Raw genomic sequence first — 18,580 nt, 5'->3', positions numbered from 1 at the left:
TATAAGCACTAATGGGCTGAGGTACAAGGACTGCAGCCTTGGCAGCAGTGTCAGCAGCCTTGTTTCCTGGTAGACTGACATGACCAGGAACCCACAGAAACATCACAGTGGCTCCATCAACAGTGAGCTAATGACAGTTTTCCTGGACCCAATGCACTAAGGACGAGCAGTGTACAGCACAAAGAGGCGAGAGTCTGAGCAGAGGGCACAATTGAAAAGCTTTGTCACCGGATGTACTCCGTGGCCTGATACAGGGCAAAGAGCTATACAGTAAATACTGAGTAGTGTGCCGGAAGCCGACACCAAAAAAGAAGCCGATACCAAAAAATGGTGGCACCAATGACGAAGGCACACCCAACGCCACGGTCAGTCCTAGAGCCATCAGCGTACACAAAGGGACCATCACGAAGTTCCACGTGGAGGTTGTGAAAATGAAGGTGATAGAGTGAGACGAAGCCAAGATGGTGAAGGGTTCACACCCACTGGGAAAGTTACAGGTAGCGTGAAGTTAAGCTGCCAGAGCAAGAGCCGAACGCGAACTCCAGGAGGTAATGGTGGAGGTAAGGTTGAGGCATATGGTGGGGGTAAGGAGGCGGCATGGGGCGGACAGGGGAGGGACAGCAGGGTAGGTATGGTAAAAGGTGTAGTGCTGCTTCTGGTATGTGCAAGGTCATGGTGGGTCAGGATGGGGCTCCTAAGTGCACGTGGGAAGTTTGAGGGGAATGGAGGGTGAAAGGGGAGCAGAAAAGGATAGAAGAAGAGAAGGGGAAAAAAGAATTGTGGGTTTGCTGGTGAAATAAATGGCTACGTAGTGCTGGAATGGGGGCAAGGATGGTAATTTAGCTCCTCAGAGACCTACGTGAGATGCTTGGTATATTTGGAGAGGGAATGCTCTTCACTGCAGATATGGTGACCAAGGATGGCTAGGTGTGTGGAATGGACTTTTTGGTATGGAATGGGTGGCAGCTGGACAGTGAAGGACATGGTCTAGCAAAGGTTGAGGCCAGGGGAGGGGGGAAAGGTGAATGGGAACATAGGATATTTTGTTTTACAGGGCGAGTTCCCACCTGCGCAATTCAGATATGCTGGTATCGGTAGGATCAGATTGTGTAGCATGTGAACCAATCACTGAAGTAAGTCACACTGTGTTAGGTACCAAGTTCAGCAACTGAGTGGTCCAGCTGTCTCTTGGCCACATTTTGTCAGTGACAAACAGCTTGTTAGCTGCAATGCCCATACAGAAAGCAGCATGGTGTCGCAGCTTGGTTTGTAGATCACGTGACTGCTTCCACAGGTAATTCTGCCTTTGATGGGATAGGAGATGCCTGTGACCCGAGTGGTGTAGATGGTGGTGGGAGGATGTATGGGATACGTTTTGCATGTATACCTATTGCAGGGATATGAGCCATGAGGGACAGAGTTGAGTAAGGAGAGACAAGGATATTGTGTGGGTTTGGTGGGTGGCAGTATACCATTGTGGGAGGGATGCGATGGATAATGGGTAGGACATACCCATTTCAGGGCACGATGAGATGTTGTTCAAACCTGGCAGACAATGTGTTTCAGTTGCTCCAGTCCTCCTTGCCTCATGTGTCCCTCGCTTCTCCCTCTCCTGAAAGACCTACCACTCACTATCCCATTAACCTCTTCTTGCTTCATGTGTCCCTATCCACCTCCTGCCCAGGCAAATGCAATCAATACTCGATAATCAATAATTAGTCTTGTCACAACTGCAGAAGAGTGTGTTTGGGTGGTTATGTGTATGAATGAGTGTACTTTTGCTAGAAAAAGAGTAAGAGCTAACAAGTTAGTGTGAATACTGTTTCAATTACACATGTGCCACACATGAATCTTATAAAAGAAACATTTGTGGTGTATGTGGAACAAATGCCATCAGACAAATCACATCAGAAAATGTCTTCCTTGATTCAACAACGATCGTGCCTGCATGGATAATTTTCCACATTCAGGAAGCCCCAATAATTGGTAAATGCGATGAGCAGCTACCATTTAACCTTCGTTTGACATTTTCATTCAATGTGGTAGGTTCAAAGCACACGTGCAGGTGTACTGTACACTCTAATTCAAAGCAACAAAAATCAAATTGATGACTAAATTTGCATTTTTCTGTAACTACCTCACTTCACTCACTGAGATTGCTATGCAATATTATTTCTAACGACACATTATAATCTCAGTACTTCAACTTCTTAAGAAGAAATTAACAGCTGAGGCCTAACAGAAGACATCTCATCGAGCAAATGGCAGTGTCAACAGATAATATTTTGAATCTGGTGGCACAAAAAGCTTCTCGGGTACTAAGAACTGTTCCTCAAGGGCATGTCCATAGCAACTGGCATTTGTTGCCAATAAGTGAACCACCTTTCAGCCACAGTGTAAGTAAAACAGCCACGATAACTGCACCGAGTGTTGCTACTGTACAATGACACCTCCTTGCACTCTTCTGATTTAACAAAAGAAGCTATCAAGGCAATGTCTTTCCAGATGAAAATACACTTTGAACCCGGCTTGACAACATTATTAACTCTTAACCAGTAGATTTCCAAAAACGTCAAATCTCCAAACTACCTGAGCACTGACAGGCTGTTTTACATAATTTGAGATAGTATATTTTGCATGATTTAATTTTTCTGTTTTGCTTGCCATTAACATTCAATAAACTAATGGAACACTGCAATAAAAACAAGTACTGCAATAATACAAATGAATTACAATTTGACATGATAACCTTAGAGCAAAATTCTGTTTTCAAGCATGTCTAAACATCAGAAATTTTTAAGATGTGACGTTATGCAATTCAGACTTCGAAATAGTCTATACCTGCGTACTGTCCTGTGTCATACTCAAGTAGTACTGTAGGGAAATGCGGTAGTTGGAGTAGAACCATAAAGTCTGGAACTTTCCACTTTGTGTCTACTGTGGGCAACATTTACTGTTAGACCATGAGACGATATAGCACTGCAACTGTAGTGGAAAACAATACTTCTTCCAGATACTTAAACACCCTATGATGTTGCCAGACCATGCAGATGGGCCATACTAAGAATTCTAAGTTTTCTTGTCACTTCAAGTAAACAATTTGGAATTACTCTTTGTGGCGGCTATATTTCCTGTCAAAGGCTGTACATAATTCCCTGTTGAATGTAGAATCAAGTCATGGTAAGTATTATACCCAAAGTCATGTTAAACCTTTTGTGTATGTGTGGAGGGGGGAGTAACTGGAATAAAACCAAGAGAGGAACTGGAAAGAAAGGTTCGCAACACCTGTTGCCTTAATCACAAGAGAGTGCCACTCTACATATTTTCCAGTGCTGCCACCTCTCCAAACATGTTCTCAATGTGTTCTATAACGAATTTGGTTTTAATTGTTAATAAGATATTGCTATCCATTCTTGTACAAACCAGATATTGCAGGGAATATCCTACATCTAAATCTACATGGATACTCTGCAAATCACATTTAAGTGCCTGGCAGAGGGTTCATCGAACCACCTTCCCAATTGTCTATTACTCCAATCTCGTGTAGCACATGGAAAGAACGAACACCTATATCTTTCCGTACGAGGTATGATTTCCCTTATTTTATCGTGGTGATCATTTCTCCCTATGAACGTCAGTGTCAACAAAATATTTTCGCATTTGGAGGAACAAGTTGGTGATTGGAATTTCATGAGAAGATTCTGTCGCAACGAAAAATGCCTTTCTTGTAATGATAACCAGCCCAAATCCTGTATCATTTCAGTGACACTCTCTCCCATATTTTGCAATAATACAGAACATGCTGCCCTTGTTTGAACTTTTTCGATGTTCTCTGTCAATCCTATCTGGTAAAGATCCCACACTGTGCAGCAGTATTCTAAAAGTGGATGGACAAGCATAGTGTAGGCGGATCAGTTACATTTTCCATGTGTCCTACCAATAAAATGCAGTCTTTGATTAGCCTTCCGCACAACATTTTCTGTGTGTTCCTCCCAATTTAAGTTGTTCATAATTGTAATTCCTAGGTATTTAGTTGAATTAACGGCCCATTAGATTTGACTGATTTATCATGTACCCGAAGTTTAACGAATTCCTTTTAGCACTTATGTGGATGACCTCACACTTTTCATTATTTAGGGTCAACTGCCAATTTTCGCACCATTCAGATATCTTTTCTAAATCTTTTTCAATTTGTTTTGATCTTCTGATGACTTTGTTAGTTGATAAACAACAGCGTCATCTGCAAACAACCTAAGACGGCTCCTTAGATTGTCTCCCAAATCATTTATATAGATAAGGAACAGCAAAGGGCCTATAACACTACCTTGTGGAATGACAGAAATCAATTCTGTTTTACTCGATGACTTTCCATCAATTACTATGAACTGTGACCTTTCTGACAGGAAGTCACAAATCCAGTCACATATCTGAGACGATATTCCATAAGCATGTAATTTCACTACAAGCCACTTCTGTGGTACAGTGTCAAAAGCCTTCCGGGAAAGACAGAATCGATCTGAAATCCCTTTTCAATAGCACTCAACACTTCCTGCAGTCCTGGTGCAAAAACCAGGTAGGCGCACACACACTATGGCTTACCTGATGAAATCTCAGATCAGACACTCTACTTTAATAATGCACAGATGCAAAAGTGGCATATAAACTGTGAAAGTCACATTCAATTTAAGTAATTTGAAAATAGTGAGCCATTAAGGCTTATAGTTTATCAACTACATTCTGCTTTCACTATGTAACAGGTCTAGTCCCTCTTATAGAGTGTTACGAACATAAAGCTGGTAATGTGATAACGCCCAGTAGCAAAAGTCAGTGGACTATATGACATTTCAAAAAATAGCATCATTTGCTGAACTATCAATAGTGTATATCTCAGGTTGCATACTGAAAAATTTGAGTACACTTTCATGTTGTACATATGATGTCTGCTACTTTGCTAATGACGTGTTTAATGTGGATGCCTCGAAGACAACACGATAAATATTCCATTAACAAGCAAGACTGATCTTTTTCTGGATATAAATTTTTTTAGGAGAGAATTAGAAGCAGAAACTGTTACCCATGATGAACATATTTCACCACTGCCAAATGTTAGGTAAGAAAATAAGATGGAGCACGTAGTGGAACAGAGAAAAAAAAGAGAACATTGGCACCACTGCAAACTATTCTGGGTCTCTCTCTCTCTAATTTATTGATTGACAGTTGCAAGAGCATGAGAGTGATCAGGTGACTAAGAAATGTCACAGGGCAGATTACTTAGCTCTACTGAACTACAGAATTCACAACGAATTGTCGTAGAGTTCTTAAACAGATACAATATTGTAATGGAAAGTCCTACTGGAAAGTAAATAGTTCCAGGATTAAAAAGTAACAACTTATCAAATAGTAATGGCATTGAACTGTCCCATGGAACAGAAAAAAAGACTGAAAACTTTGCTAGCTTTTGGACAAATATTTTTGAGCAATACAGCTTCACTGTAGCACGCTGACTACTAAAACCGCAACGTAGTGAGGGGTTTTTTTTTTTGTGTGTTTGTGTGTGTGTGTGTTACTAAAACCGCAACGTAGTGAGGGTTTTTGTGTGTGTGTGTGTGTGTGTGTGTGTGTGTGTGTGTGTGTGTGTGTGTGTGTGTGAATGAACATGGGCACGTCCTACTTTACAGGATTTGTCCAAAAGCTACCCAAATTTTCAATCTTGTCGGTGGGCTTTTCAATGATTCAATGCCTCTTCTATTTGGTGCATTGTTACATTTACTACTTATACAATTTAAACACATTTTGCCATACACAACATCTTTTCTTGAAATTGAACAACTCTGTGGAAACATACATCAGTTAATCAATAGAAGGAAGGAATGAATGACAGATTAGGATTTAACCATGTCAATATCAGGGTTATGTGACATTAAGACTCAATAAATAAAAATAAGGAAATGCATCCTCTAGTTGATAGATGTATAACGTGTTAATAGTGCCGATTTAACTGATTTTTGAGCTATTGCTCATTTTCTAGAGCAAGTATACTGCCTAACACACACAATCACACTAATACCCAAATGAACCCCCCAATGTCAACAATGATTGTTTATGAATAGTTCCTCAGTTGTTGAAAGGAGTACAACCTTCTTCCCTCCTGCCCTCCACAAGAAAAAAAAAAGAGTGCTTGCTGAAAAGTTAGTTAAATTTCTGAATAGGTACATGTGTCTATGTGCCACATTTCAATAATTTATAAGTCTGTCATTACTTTTCCTCAATTATATTTATTGTCTCATTCCGGAATTTCCAAACGTTGCCACTTTTATTTATTTTTTACATCCAGTCAGCAAATGATACAGCTGTAGATCTCTCTATTTTCTATTTTCTGCTATTCATTTTAACACCACTGTGCTCAATGTCAAGCTAAGGATTTAATACTTCTCAGTTTCCCTGCACATCAGAATGAAGAAGCTTCACACACACACACACACACACACACACACACACACACACACGTAACTAGCTCTTTGCATTCTATGTTTAACAGTCTCTCCCTGTGAGGTTGATTAAAGACTGATTTATCTCGAGGACACTTCACGAAAGAGGATGCCCTTACATAATTACAGCTGCCAGATTACATACTTGTAGATTTGATAAAAAACTTTTACTTCATTGAAGTATTCTCAAAGATGTAGATTACTGCTTCTGTACTGCAGGTAACTCTCTCCTGATACAGGAAGCTGTCTTTCACAAACACACTCTTATCAGCTTTCACTACAATATCATTCAGTCTATAGAAGAACTGATTATATACTTCAGTTGGGTACCATATTTCATGGTAAAAGCAGGCTGAACTGTGTTAGTATGAGATGGATTGGGTCAACTGGTTCTTCAAGGTACATCTAAAACATTAACACTCATTTTACAGGAACTATTTACCTACATCTATTCAGAAACAAGATGGCAAATTTCTCTTACATGCTTAATGTTACACAAACCCTATAAAAATATGAAATACCAATCATTTTAAATAAGGCTAATACACTGAAATTAAATTATGAGGTACCACAACAACACCCATCCTGTGCGTAGAGCAGTACATTCTATTAGAGCATCCTCTGCTAAATAACTACAGACTGTACACAAAGTTCATTATGAATTCACATTTTTATTCTAGAATGTTTATGAATATCACAGCTATTTCAAACACAATAAGTTACATAGCAAGTAAAATAATATTCTTACCCATATAATCCATATGCAATTAAACTATCTTGGTTTACGACTTTATTTCCGGAGAGGTACTGGAATGCCAGATTTCCTAGCACTGCAATTACACAGCTGAAAAAAGAATGATGTCTGTTATTTACGTGAAGCAAACAGTTTTCTTATTATATAAGTGATACATATAATACTAAATGAAAAATTATGTTATTCTTTGAGTTGCGGAATGATTGTCATCTATCTGAAGTGTATTTCAACAATAGTACAAAAAGGATAGATCTTACTCATTGTAAAGATGACATGTTGAGTTGCAAACAGGCGCAATGAAAAGACATTGAGCTTTTAGCCAAAGCCTCTGTAGAGATCTCAGTGTTGGAAATCAGAACAGAACATTTATGTTTCATGAACTTAGAAAGACATGAGGGAGGGAGGGAGAGAGAGAGAGAGAGAGAGAGAGAGAGAGAGCAGGTAGCATCATGTGATTAGGGATGTAGATTGGAAACTGTTAATAAGCATTGCTAAGCAACATGTTTGAGTTCCAGTAAATGAAACACATTACAGCAGTTATAGCTCGTGATCCCAACATGATGATAAGAAAACATGGTGACATGCAGAAGCATGCTCATGGATCAACAGGAAGCAAAGAAGGTTAGCATCAAAATTCTGCCTTCTGGAGTGACGAGTACAAAATATCAAGAAGAGACAATTCGGCATTTACAAAACTGTTATAGAAGAGACTAAATTTAACTATCTACTGCCAAAATTAAAGCCAAAATACTGTGAGAATATTTGAGACAGTATTTGTTGCCTACGGAACGTCTACACAGTCTATTCAAAGAAAGCAAAAATAAGCATATTAAGAAACTAGTCAGTGGAGTTGATCTGGGAGACGGAAAGTTATTACACAGGATGCAAGCCTCAGCAGGAGTAGATATGCCGGAAAAGATGCTTAATACACTATAGCTAGAAAAACTTCCAGTTTCTATAAGGAACATTTTCATTGTCAGTGAAAAGGGACCCAAAAAAGTGGCTATGATGGCTGACAGAATAATAGGAATGAATCCCGGATTGTTTGTCATGAAAAGTGATGCTTGTAATCAACAGGATGTCCTGGTAAAGATAAGTGACATAATGAGAAGAGTTTCAGGGCTAGAGCAACAAACAACTGCACTGTCAACTGGTTATAAGGGCAGGTCTCGTCACAGAAACTTTGACTGTAATAACAGCCACAATAAATCTCGACAACCCCATAGGCAAGTACCATTATTACCACTTTTGCTTTGGACAGCACTGCAAACCTGGAAAATGCACACCTCCACATAACTTGCCCCAAGAGGGAAATGTGGCCCAGCAGTCAAATTAGTGACAAGTTCTGCTGCCCAAGGCTATTGCCACGAAACCCTCTATTTGTAACCAAAAAAAAGGTGGGCGGATTGTGTGTGTGTGTGTGTGTGGGGGGGGGGGGTCGGGGGGGAGGGGAGGGAACTGCAACTTTTATTTGAAAGTGGGGCTGACATATCCATAATTCCAACAAAATAAAGGTTAATTTGAATCATCATACAAATTGTATGCTGATAATGGTACCAAAATTCCTAAATTCTGGATTGAACTACGTAATATCGATTTGGGACTGCGACGTCAATTTCAACTACTGTTTATCATTGTTAAAATCAATCAAACTGTATTGAGGGCTGATTTTTTTAAATAACTTCCAATAATTAGTAGACATCCATAATAAGAGATTAATAGATGATGAAGGCAAGCTCTCTTCTGAGGACAAAGTTATGTCTATCTCAGAGGAAAATGCTGCGAGTACCATGAGTCAAAATACAAAATTTACAGACCTATTGTTGCAGTATCCAGATTTAGCTAAACCTGACTTGGTACTCACCGAAATTAAACATGGTGTCAAACACAACATTACCACTGAAGGACCACCTATTTTTCCTAGGGCAAAGCAGTCAGACCCATAATGCGTGGGAGTGGCAAAACAAGAATTTAAATTCATGTCGGACAATGGCATCATTAGGTCATCTAACTCTACATGGGCTAGTCCTCTCCACACGGTCTCGCGGCCGCGTTCTCGCTTCCCGAGCACGGGGTCCCGGGTTCGATTCCCGGCGGGGTCAGGGATTTTCACCTGCCTTGAGATGACTGGGTGTTTGTGTTGTCCTCATAATTTCATCATCATTCCTAAAAGTGGCGAGCTTGGACTGAGCAAAGGTTGGGAATTTGTATGGGTGCTGATAACCGAGCAGTTGAGCACCCCACAAACCAAACGTCATCATCATCTTCACATGGTACCAAAGAAGGATGGCTCGATACATCTGTGTCGGGATTATACATGATTAAATGAAAGAACAGATCCCGACCATTATCCTGCACCTCCGATAGAGGATTCCCCTTGTATTCTGCAAGCCAAAAACATATTTTCTAAAACTGAATTGTTTACGGCTTATTATCAAATACCCATTTCTGAAGAAGATAAGCACAAGACAACTACAATCATGCCAGCCTGAGTTGTATGAATTTAATGCAATGAATTTCAGTCTGCAAAATGCAACTTCAACATTATAGGAATTCATTAATGAAGTTATTTTTGGATTGGATTTTGTTTCCTTGTCTCAACAACATTTTAATGGCCTCATCCAGTATTGAAGAACACCAAGCACATGTCAAACTAGTCCTAGAGTGATATTCTAAATACAGACTTCGAATCAACATCTCAAAATCAATCTTGGGAGTAAATGAAACAACATCCTTCGAGTACTGGGTGGCACCAGAGGGATCCTGTCTGCTACCTGAGAAAGTGCATGTAATTTTTGGAGTACAAGTTACCTGACAAACTCCATGAGCCCCATACATTTCTTGGCACTGTCAACTACTATCATCACTATCTTGAAGAAATGGCACGAACTCATGCTGTATTACGTGCCCATCTTAAGGGAGCAAAAAGGAATGATGACAGACAGAAAGTGAAGAAAATGTTTGAGACATGTAAACATGATACTGCAAATGTTGCATTATTGGCTTTTCCTAACTCAGAGTTACCCCTAGCTCTATCCACAGACACACCAGATGTTGCTGTTGGTTCCATACACCAAAAACTGGAAAACAGAAACTGGAAACCAGTTGTATTCTTTTCACAGAATCTGAGTCAATCCTGGAAGGTTTACAGTGTCTATGATCAAGAGTTACTGGGAATCTACCTTTATGTAAATCTTCACTGACCATAAACCACTCACATTTGTTTTTAAACAAAGCAATGATACGGCATCTCCTCAGCAGATGAGACAGCTGCAGTATACTTCACAATTTTCGACTGATATTTGTCATGTCAGTGACGTCTATGTCTACGTGATTACTCTGCTATTCACAATAAAGCGCATGGCAGAGGGTTCAACAAACCACCTTCAAGCTGTCTCTCTACCATCCCACTCTCGAGCGGCTCATGGGAAAAATGAGCACTTAAATTTTTCTGTGCGAGCTCTGATTTCTCTTTTTTTATCATGATGATCGTTTCTACCTATGTAGGTGGGTGCCAACAGAATGTTTTCGCAATCAGAGGAGAAAACTGGTGATAGAAATTTCATGAGAAGATCCCATCGCAACGAAAAACACCTTTGTTTTGATGATTGCCTCTCCCATTTATGTATCGTGTCTTTGGCACTACCTTCCCTATGTCACGATAATACGAAATGAGCTGCCCTTATTTGAACTTTTTCGACATCATCCGTCAGTCTCACCTGATGCGGATCCCACACAACACAGCAGTACTCCAGAATAGAGTGGACAAGTGTGGTGTAAGCAGTCCCTTTAGTAGACCTATTGCACCTTTTAAGTGTTCTGCCAAAGAATCAGTCTTTGGTTTGTTCTATTCGCAACATTATCTATGCGACTGTTCCAATTTAGGTTTTTTGTAATTGTAATCCCTGAGTATTTAGTTGAATTTACAGCCTTCAGGTTTGTGTGACTTATCAAATAATCAAAATTTAGAGGATTTCTTTTAGTATCCATGTGAATAACTTCACACTTTTCTTTTTTCAGGGTCAACTGCCACTTTTTGCACCCCTACAGATATCTTATCTAAATCATTTTGCAATTCGTTTTGGTCATCTGATGACTTTACAAGATGATAAATGACAGCATCATCAGCAACAGTCTAAGAGGGCAACTCAGATTGTCTACTATGTCGTTAATATAGATCACGACAATGATGACAATATTGTTGCAAGTGCCCTATCTATAGTTGAAGTAAAAATGATGGACTGTGATGAAATCACCAAGAGCCAAATGCAAGGTCAATAACTGCAGCAACTTCGAATAGGGAACAACTCCTTAAACTTCAAGTCATATCTACTTCCATCAGGAAAAACACTGTGGTGTGACACGTCAACTACAAATAGCAGAACTTACATTCCTCAGACTTTTTTATCAAGTACCTCTCCATATTCATGGTTTAGCTCATTCTGGCATAAACACTACAGTGAAACTGCTAACTAGTAGAATTATTTAGCCAAACATAAAAAGTGATATGCAACAACGGATGAAATCCTGTGTTAATTCACAATATAAAATCGCAATTCAAAAAATTTGTAGAAACTGATGAACTTTTCAGTGTTGACCACATTGACCTGACTGGATGTTTGGCTCCTTCTAATGGCATTACTTTCTGCTCGATTTGTATTGATAATTTCACATCCTATATGGAAGTCATACCATTTGAACACAGCTGAATAAGTAGCAAAGGCCTTCTACCAGCAACAAATTGTAAGATTCGGCATTCCATCATAGGCTATCACTGACCAAGGAACACAGCTTCGATCACATTTGTTAATAATTTGGGAATAGCATGTGGAATGAAACTTCAACACACAACAATGTGTCATCCTCAATGCAATGGCAAGGCTGAATGACTACATAGGACCTTGAAGTCTGCAATCAACACCCATAACACTTCTACCTGTAAAGAAACTGTATACCTACCGTTCTACTGGGGGTTGCAAACTGCAGTACACGAGAAACAAACAATTCTATTGCCCAGATGTTATATGGAAAGACTATAAGACTAGTCAACCTACATATTACATCAAAAATCAGTATCTATACCAAGAGACATACAGACATGTTCCCTGTCTTCCTGAGGTACAATAGGGTTAGAAAACACTAGAGCCTACATATGATGTTCCTTTCCCTGTCACAGCAAGGCACAAATAATGGTTCATCGTTGAAAGGCAATTCAAACACATAAATGTGTCTGTGAATAGATTTAAACCTATCTCTTGCAGAAAAAAAGGGAATCAGAAAAGGATCTTCCAAACTTTCCCGAGGACATCCAACCGTAACATTTTCCAAAGGAACCACTCCAAATATCAGGATATCTAAGTCAGAAAGGACTACAGGGTTTTCTTCACCTTGATTCTTGAATCTATGTGTGGAAAATAAACGAATTATCACATCAGACACTGCAAACTTGTAATAATGTTATATCTATATCCCATTCGTAGCATTTGAACCTTGTTTTTTTCCCAATGTGCTTTATGGGGTGTTCAAAAATTCAGTGTCCAAAGTAACAGGAATGATACAGCAGATAAAAACAAATATATTTCATAAAACAACCATATATCAGGAACACACATTGTTAGAGTACTGAGGGTGCAAGAGGTTATTGTGTGTGACTGAGAAAAAAAATTGTGTTAAATGTTTTCCATTGCTTTATTGTTCTGATCACTATTACATTACAATAAATATTAAAAATGTGCACAGTTAACTTTAGCACAGAGCCAATATCAACATAGGGGGCAATCCAGTGTTCACTGGCAAATGCGTTGTGTGTTCTGTATTTGTGTGACCGCTGCAAGAATTCTTGCAACCAATTCCAACTCCGAGAAACAGGGGTAGAATACACATAGGCTTTCATGTGGCCCAAGAGAAAGAAGTCTAATGGGTTGAAGTCTGGGGATCTTGCAGGCCAATGTTCTCCCCATGTACATCACTCCATATAGACACAGCACCTGTCATCCACGCACAAGTGCCACCCGCTGTTTATTGACTCAGTGTCCAAGAGCATGACATCACAACATAGAATGTATCTCACACGAACATTTGGTGTAACAACATTAGACACAAATATATTTATTTTTGTCTCCTTTATCATCCCTTTTTGTTGGACACTGAATTTTTGAACAAGACGTATTTGTTTTGTTTTAATGTTGTGTTGACTATTTGTAAGAAACTGTCTCCACCACCAAGCATTAATTTGTAACTTCATTACTAGTGGGCAAGTAGTGTAGACATCACAGTGATGGAACAGAACATTTAAATTTTATGAAGTTGAAGAAAAAAACATCTTCATGGTGAGCAGCAATATATCCTTTTCTTAATATTGTTGATATTCCAACCTGAAGTATATTTCTACAGTATAACAGAGAACGTGAAAATTCCTGTCACAGGTGTCGTAAATAAGGAAACACTGTTTCCGACAACTGGTAACATCCACTAATTTTCTGTACAGTCTCGCCCCTTTTGGAATTAGGCTTTAATTTTTCATCTAAATAAGTAAATTACCTAACAGCTCTTATGTCTTATTTCACTTCAATTTCTGCGTGTACATATGAGAAAAATCCTTGCTACTTCCCTTTAATAAATATTTCCTGTCAGAAAAGTTCTTTTCTATATTCTTTCATGGTGATTTGTAGCATTTATCATCTGAAATTTTGTCTGCCCTTCCCTTAATGTGTTTCTATTTTATAGCATTCATAGAAATTCACCTTCTTCCAGGTGCTGTTATTTATTGTACTGCAGCCCCCCCCCCCCCCCCCCCCGGTCTCTCTGCCTTCCTGTTTAATTGGCAACTCATGTTCATAAGTGTACTACAAACATCAGCCCTTCCATACAGATGAAAGTAATACAACAAGTTGACTAGGTTTATGTGCCGGAAGACACCTAAAATTATCAGCACTACTTTTCATTCATGAAAATGGAAAGAAAAACTTACAGAAGGATCATAAATATGAGGAAGACGTACATTACAAAAGAAAGCAGTCAAAAAGACTAGACAGAGATAATGTGTTAAACAGAGCTGACCTTTGGAAGTCAATCTTCACAATAGCTAAATTTTCAGGTGCATAGTTGAAGATACAGTAGTGGACAGAGCTTGAGGTTTAGGTCGTTTAAGGCCCATGTACTGTTTCGCTGCCTTAGACAGGCAAAATTGTATATTCATTTCTAACAAGTGTTGTTTACGTGATCCAGAAGAGGGCTATGGAGGTGGAATGAGCTATGATGACAATGCTATGATCCAAGTTTAAGAAATACAGTTCCTTTGCTGCAATGTCTACTGAAGCATCTGCTCAAATAATCTCTTTGGTCAGGACAGAACTGTGAAATACAGTTTGGAAAGCCCGGAATGTTGCAGCACCTCCAATTTAAGAGATTGATAGACATCAATTACGAGATCTTGGAGGTGATCAAAACTTGTGAGTTTCTTATCACAGAAGCAGGGCATATATAGGCTACATCCACTCTCGTATGTTATTCTGTTGGGGAATACTTTAAATTCCATAGCGGTTGAAAAATTAATAAAGAATAAGGGCTCAAGACTCAAACTTGCCTGCAAATATCATGCCCATTCTGTTCACAGAGACTGTCAGTCCAGTCAAGCTCAGAGAGAACTGACGCTGAATGGTATGTTTGCATTATTTGCAGTATTTGTTCCTAGTCTGTTGAGTGTCACCTGTTGTTTGTGTTATCAACATCAATGATCATACTGTGGGTTCATGTATGTTTCAATATAGAACTAATAATGATTCAATCCCATAATAGGAGGAACATTTATCATAGTCATTACCAAAAATATTATATTTGAATTAAAAAACACAAGAAAAGTAAAGTTTTCTGAATTCATGGAAAAAATAAAATGATGTGGGGACTGCAAAGGACAGACAGTAAAATGTACTCCAAAGACCTACATTTTGATACAGAAACTTTACTAATGTATACAACTTCCTGAAGAAAAACAAATTAGGCTTATTTGTTAGCAGCACACTGGTCCAGATTTGAACAAGATATGGACTCTTCACCATTCTCATTGCTGACAGAGAGTAAATTACCTTTTCAACACCATGCGCTTATACAAGAGCAAAGAGAGAACTCATACTAGCAGCAAACCATTTTTTTTAAAAAATAATGTATTTCTTTTCTGATATAATCTCCTTTCAGGGCATATGTAAATTGTTGAATGGCTACTCAGTAAGGAGATTCCACACGTGACATGCAGTTCTGAAAGGTCTGTGAAACAACCACGTATGGCTGCCATAATCTTATCTTGTCACTGGACTCTCAATATTTTGTAGTTATATAATTTATGGTCTTATTATCCAATTTTGAGCAATCTAATAATTGAAAATCTGGGATGGAGTAACAACAACAATATGAATTAGGACAGACAGCTACTCATCACATAAAGGGGCATTCAGCCCCATCGGCTACCTCCAAGCACTGAGACCCAACTGTTAATAACCTTGTGAAACATTTTATGTAGGCTGTGTCATTATAAATTCTGTCTCTGTTATGTTTAATGGAAATATTTCTGTGGTGCTCTCATTTGTTAATAAATTAGATTATCTTACTTGTACAGCCGTACCATCATTCAGTCTCAGTCTGTTGCAAGCTTGCCACAACACACATTTTTTCTATTTTAGAGAGAGTCACTCACTGTCTTTATTGCTTGCGGCAACTTTCATATACAATTCAGTCTCTAGGTCACTGTATTACTTCAAATATTCTACCAATCTGCAGAACTTCTCGCATCTCTACTGTATTCCAACTTTCTTTACTTGTTATTTATGCACTCACTCTTATGCCCTGATGTTCCACAGCCCTGTACGTGTTTCAATTATTAACTCTCTTTTCTAATGATATTGTATGGCTAAACTTTCTGCTAAGAGGTACTTTCAAACATAACTAGGGTTCTGTCAAAGAGGGTGTTTTTGTGTTGTGATCTCTCACAGAAAAGAAGCTTGAAGATGAGCTACAACAATCACTATTCTCACGTTCCCAACCTCTGCTGTGTTCCCTCTACACCATTACACTAATTTATTTTCCAATACGTGCTACGGAGTCCGAGCAGTTGTTGGCACTTTTGTGGTCATTATAATTGAAACACAAATTCCAATTTGTGGAAGGATGGGAAAGGCAAAAGTGCGGTCTTTCTTCTAAAATACCCTGAAATTCGCCTCTTAATTTAAGGAATCCACCAAATCTAAATCTAAGTGGTCAAGATTTGACCACCACTTCTCCTGAACATAAGTCCAATCTCTTTACGACTTTCACTTATCACCCTGTAAGACAGGAGTCGGGGTGGTGGTGGTGGTGGTTAGGGACGAATGGCCAAGTGCGAGTAGGACTCCCACTTAATTATGTATATAGATATTTCTGGGAATTGAAAATCGCAATGAGTTTTGCCCATTATTGATATTGGCAAGATAAAACTATTTAAATATATGTATCACAATCTTTACTGTAGCTCCTGTAACTAAACCGGGCGTAGGAAAATAAGAGAGCAGGGGACTTCAGTGTGTATATGTACAGCGAGATGATTTAATAAAGTCTTCTTGGTTTTCATGCATCAATTCCAACTGCTATAAGTTGTCCAACTCATCTTCTGTGCACATGTCGTTTCGGCCCCCTGTGATGGGTGACAGTAGGTGTAATCATAGGCATATAAGCGGGAAATAGTGCCTGCCCCAGCAGTCAGTAGTTCTTCTCCTGCTGATGATGGCAGAGCTAGCAGTCGAGAGCTCAGGAATTTTATTGGAATTGACGCAGCTTGAAAAACGAGAAGATTTTATTCCGTCATGCCGCTGTGAAAGACTCCAAGAACACACTTTTTTTTTATTTACTTGCTAACACATGACTATTACTTACACCTTATGTTTACATGCACTAATATTTATCTATTATGCCTCTGATGGACGATGGATGCAATGTGTGTTCTAATGGCAAAAAGATATTTTTTATGTGATATAATTACAACGTAATAATTTTCATATTTTTGCACTGTAAAAGCTTTATTCTTGAAAAATTTCATGATTCTAGCTCAATGGGAATTACCCTCTAGGGTATAATGAGTGAGTTTGTGCATATCAAAATAGGTGAGACAAATAGCCATATCTTTTGACTGCGCTGACTTTGAACCTTAAATTTTTTTACATCACCAAGGGACTATAGAACTCAGTGTTTCACACAAATTTCAACTTGTTATTTCATCCCATTCCTGAGAAAAAGGGAACTTAATCATCATTTGGATGGACAGACGGACGGACAACCAAGTGATACTATAATGGTCCATTTTTACCAACTGAAGTACAGAATACTGAAAACTAAACTCAAATCAAAGAATCATATTGGCAATCAAATAAATCCTACAAGATGATGATTAACATATGACAGATACAACTGAGAATATGGACTGGGGTTTGGTATATATGCTGGTTTAATATGTAACTTTATTTCTGTCTAAGTCAATTCAAAATTTTGTTACATTTTAGGCTAACAATTAGATACTATTAATAAAACGCAGTACAATGTCCTGTTATTTATTCAAAGGATATGATTCTTGGGTTTAGTGACATAATATCCTACACAAATAGCATCTGGGATGTTTTTGTTTGTAACTTGCAGTGGTAGATGTCTGTCGTATGTTTTGCTAATAGTAACTTGTTAGTGTTTTGTTGACTGTGGGTTAGATCATGTTTTTTATCGGACCTATATATATCTAGAGGAGATAGTGACAGGGAAGTTGTTTTGGAGTGTGTTGTATACTAGGGCTAAAATGTTTTTTATTTATGAAATTGCGAAGGTAGCCCAAGCTCTTAGTTAGTTTTGAAGATGATAGTTTGGTTGACAGTTGGCAAAGCCAATGAATGTGTCACAACAATCTCATTTTTTACACACATTGTGAATACTACAGTTATATGATCAAAACATCGACCTTACCACTATGGTCTGATATTTTGAAGTTTTTAACATGTTTGAAGGTGGTGATAACGGGAACAGTCCTGGCTCAAAACACCCTATCCTCTTAGATGTGACTTGTCAAATTTTATTTCACTAATGTTTTTGAGCTGTTAGTATATCAACACCTGGCAGTTTCTTGAGGTTCGTATCTTCAATATGTTAATGACATCAGTCTACTGACATGGTATCATACTGTTAAATACTACATCAATTTGTGTAGTACTCATCTTATCACTGATATGAAGCAAACAGAACACCTTTCATTAATTACCACAAATCAGCATGGAATATCACTCACAACATGTAAACAACACTGTTGTGGTTATGGTGACTTGTTCTGAATGTG

At 38.6% G+C, this 18,580-nt stretch overlaps 1 protein-coding gene across 6 annotated transcripts in view; it reads right to left on the bottom strand.

Moving 5' to 3' along the window:
• Positions 1–18,580, bottom strand: part of LOC124796249 (peroxisomal membrane protein 2) — a 75,267-nt gene that overhangs the window by 54,628 nt on the left and 2,059 nt on the right. For all 6 annotated transcript variants that reach the window (XM_047260373.1, XM_047260365.1, XM_047260388.1 and 3 more), the window contains exon 3: positions 7,237–7,332. In XM_047260373.1, the coding sequence (XP_047116329.1) occupies positions 7,237–7,332 (96 nt within the window). The remainder of the gene's footprint in view (positions 1–7,236; positions 7,333–18,580) is intronic.

Source organism: Schistocerca piceifrons, chromosome 1 (genome assembly GCF_021461385.2).
Source record: "Schistocerca piceifrons isolate TAMUIC-IGC-003096 chromosome 1, iqSchPice1.1, whole genome shotgun sequence".
Lineage (NCBI taxonomy): Eukaryota > Metazoa > Arthropoda > Insecta > Orthoptera > Acrididae > Schistocerca > Schistocerca piceifrons.
This window is presented reverse-complemented; position numbering and strand designations above follow the sequence as displayed.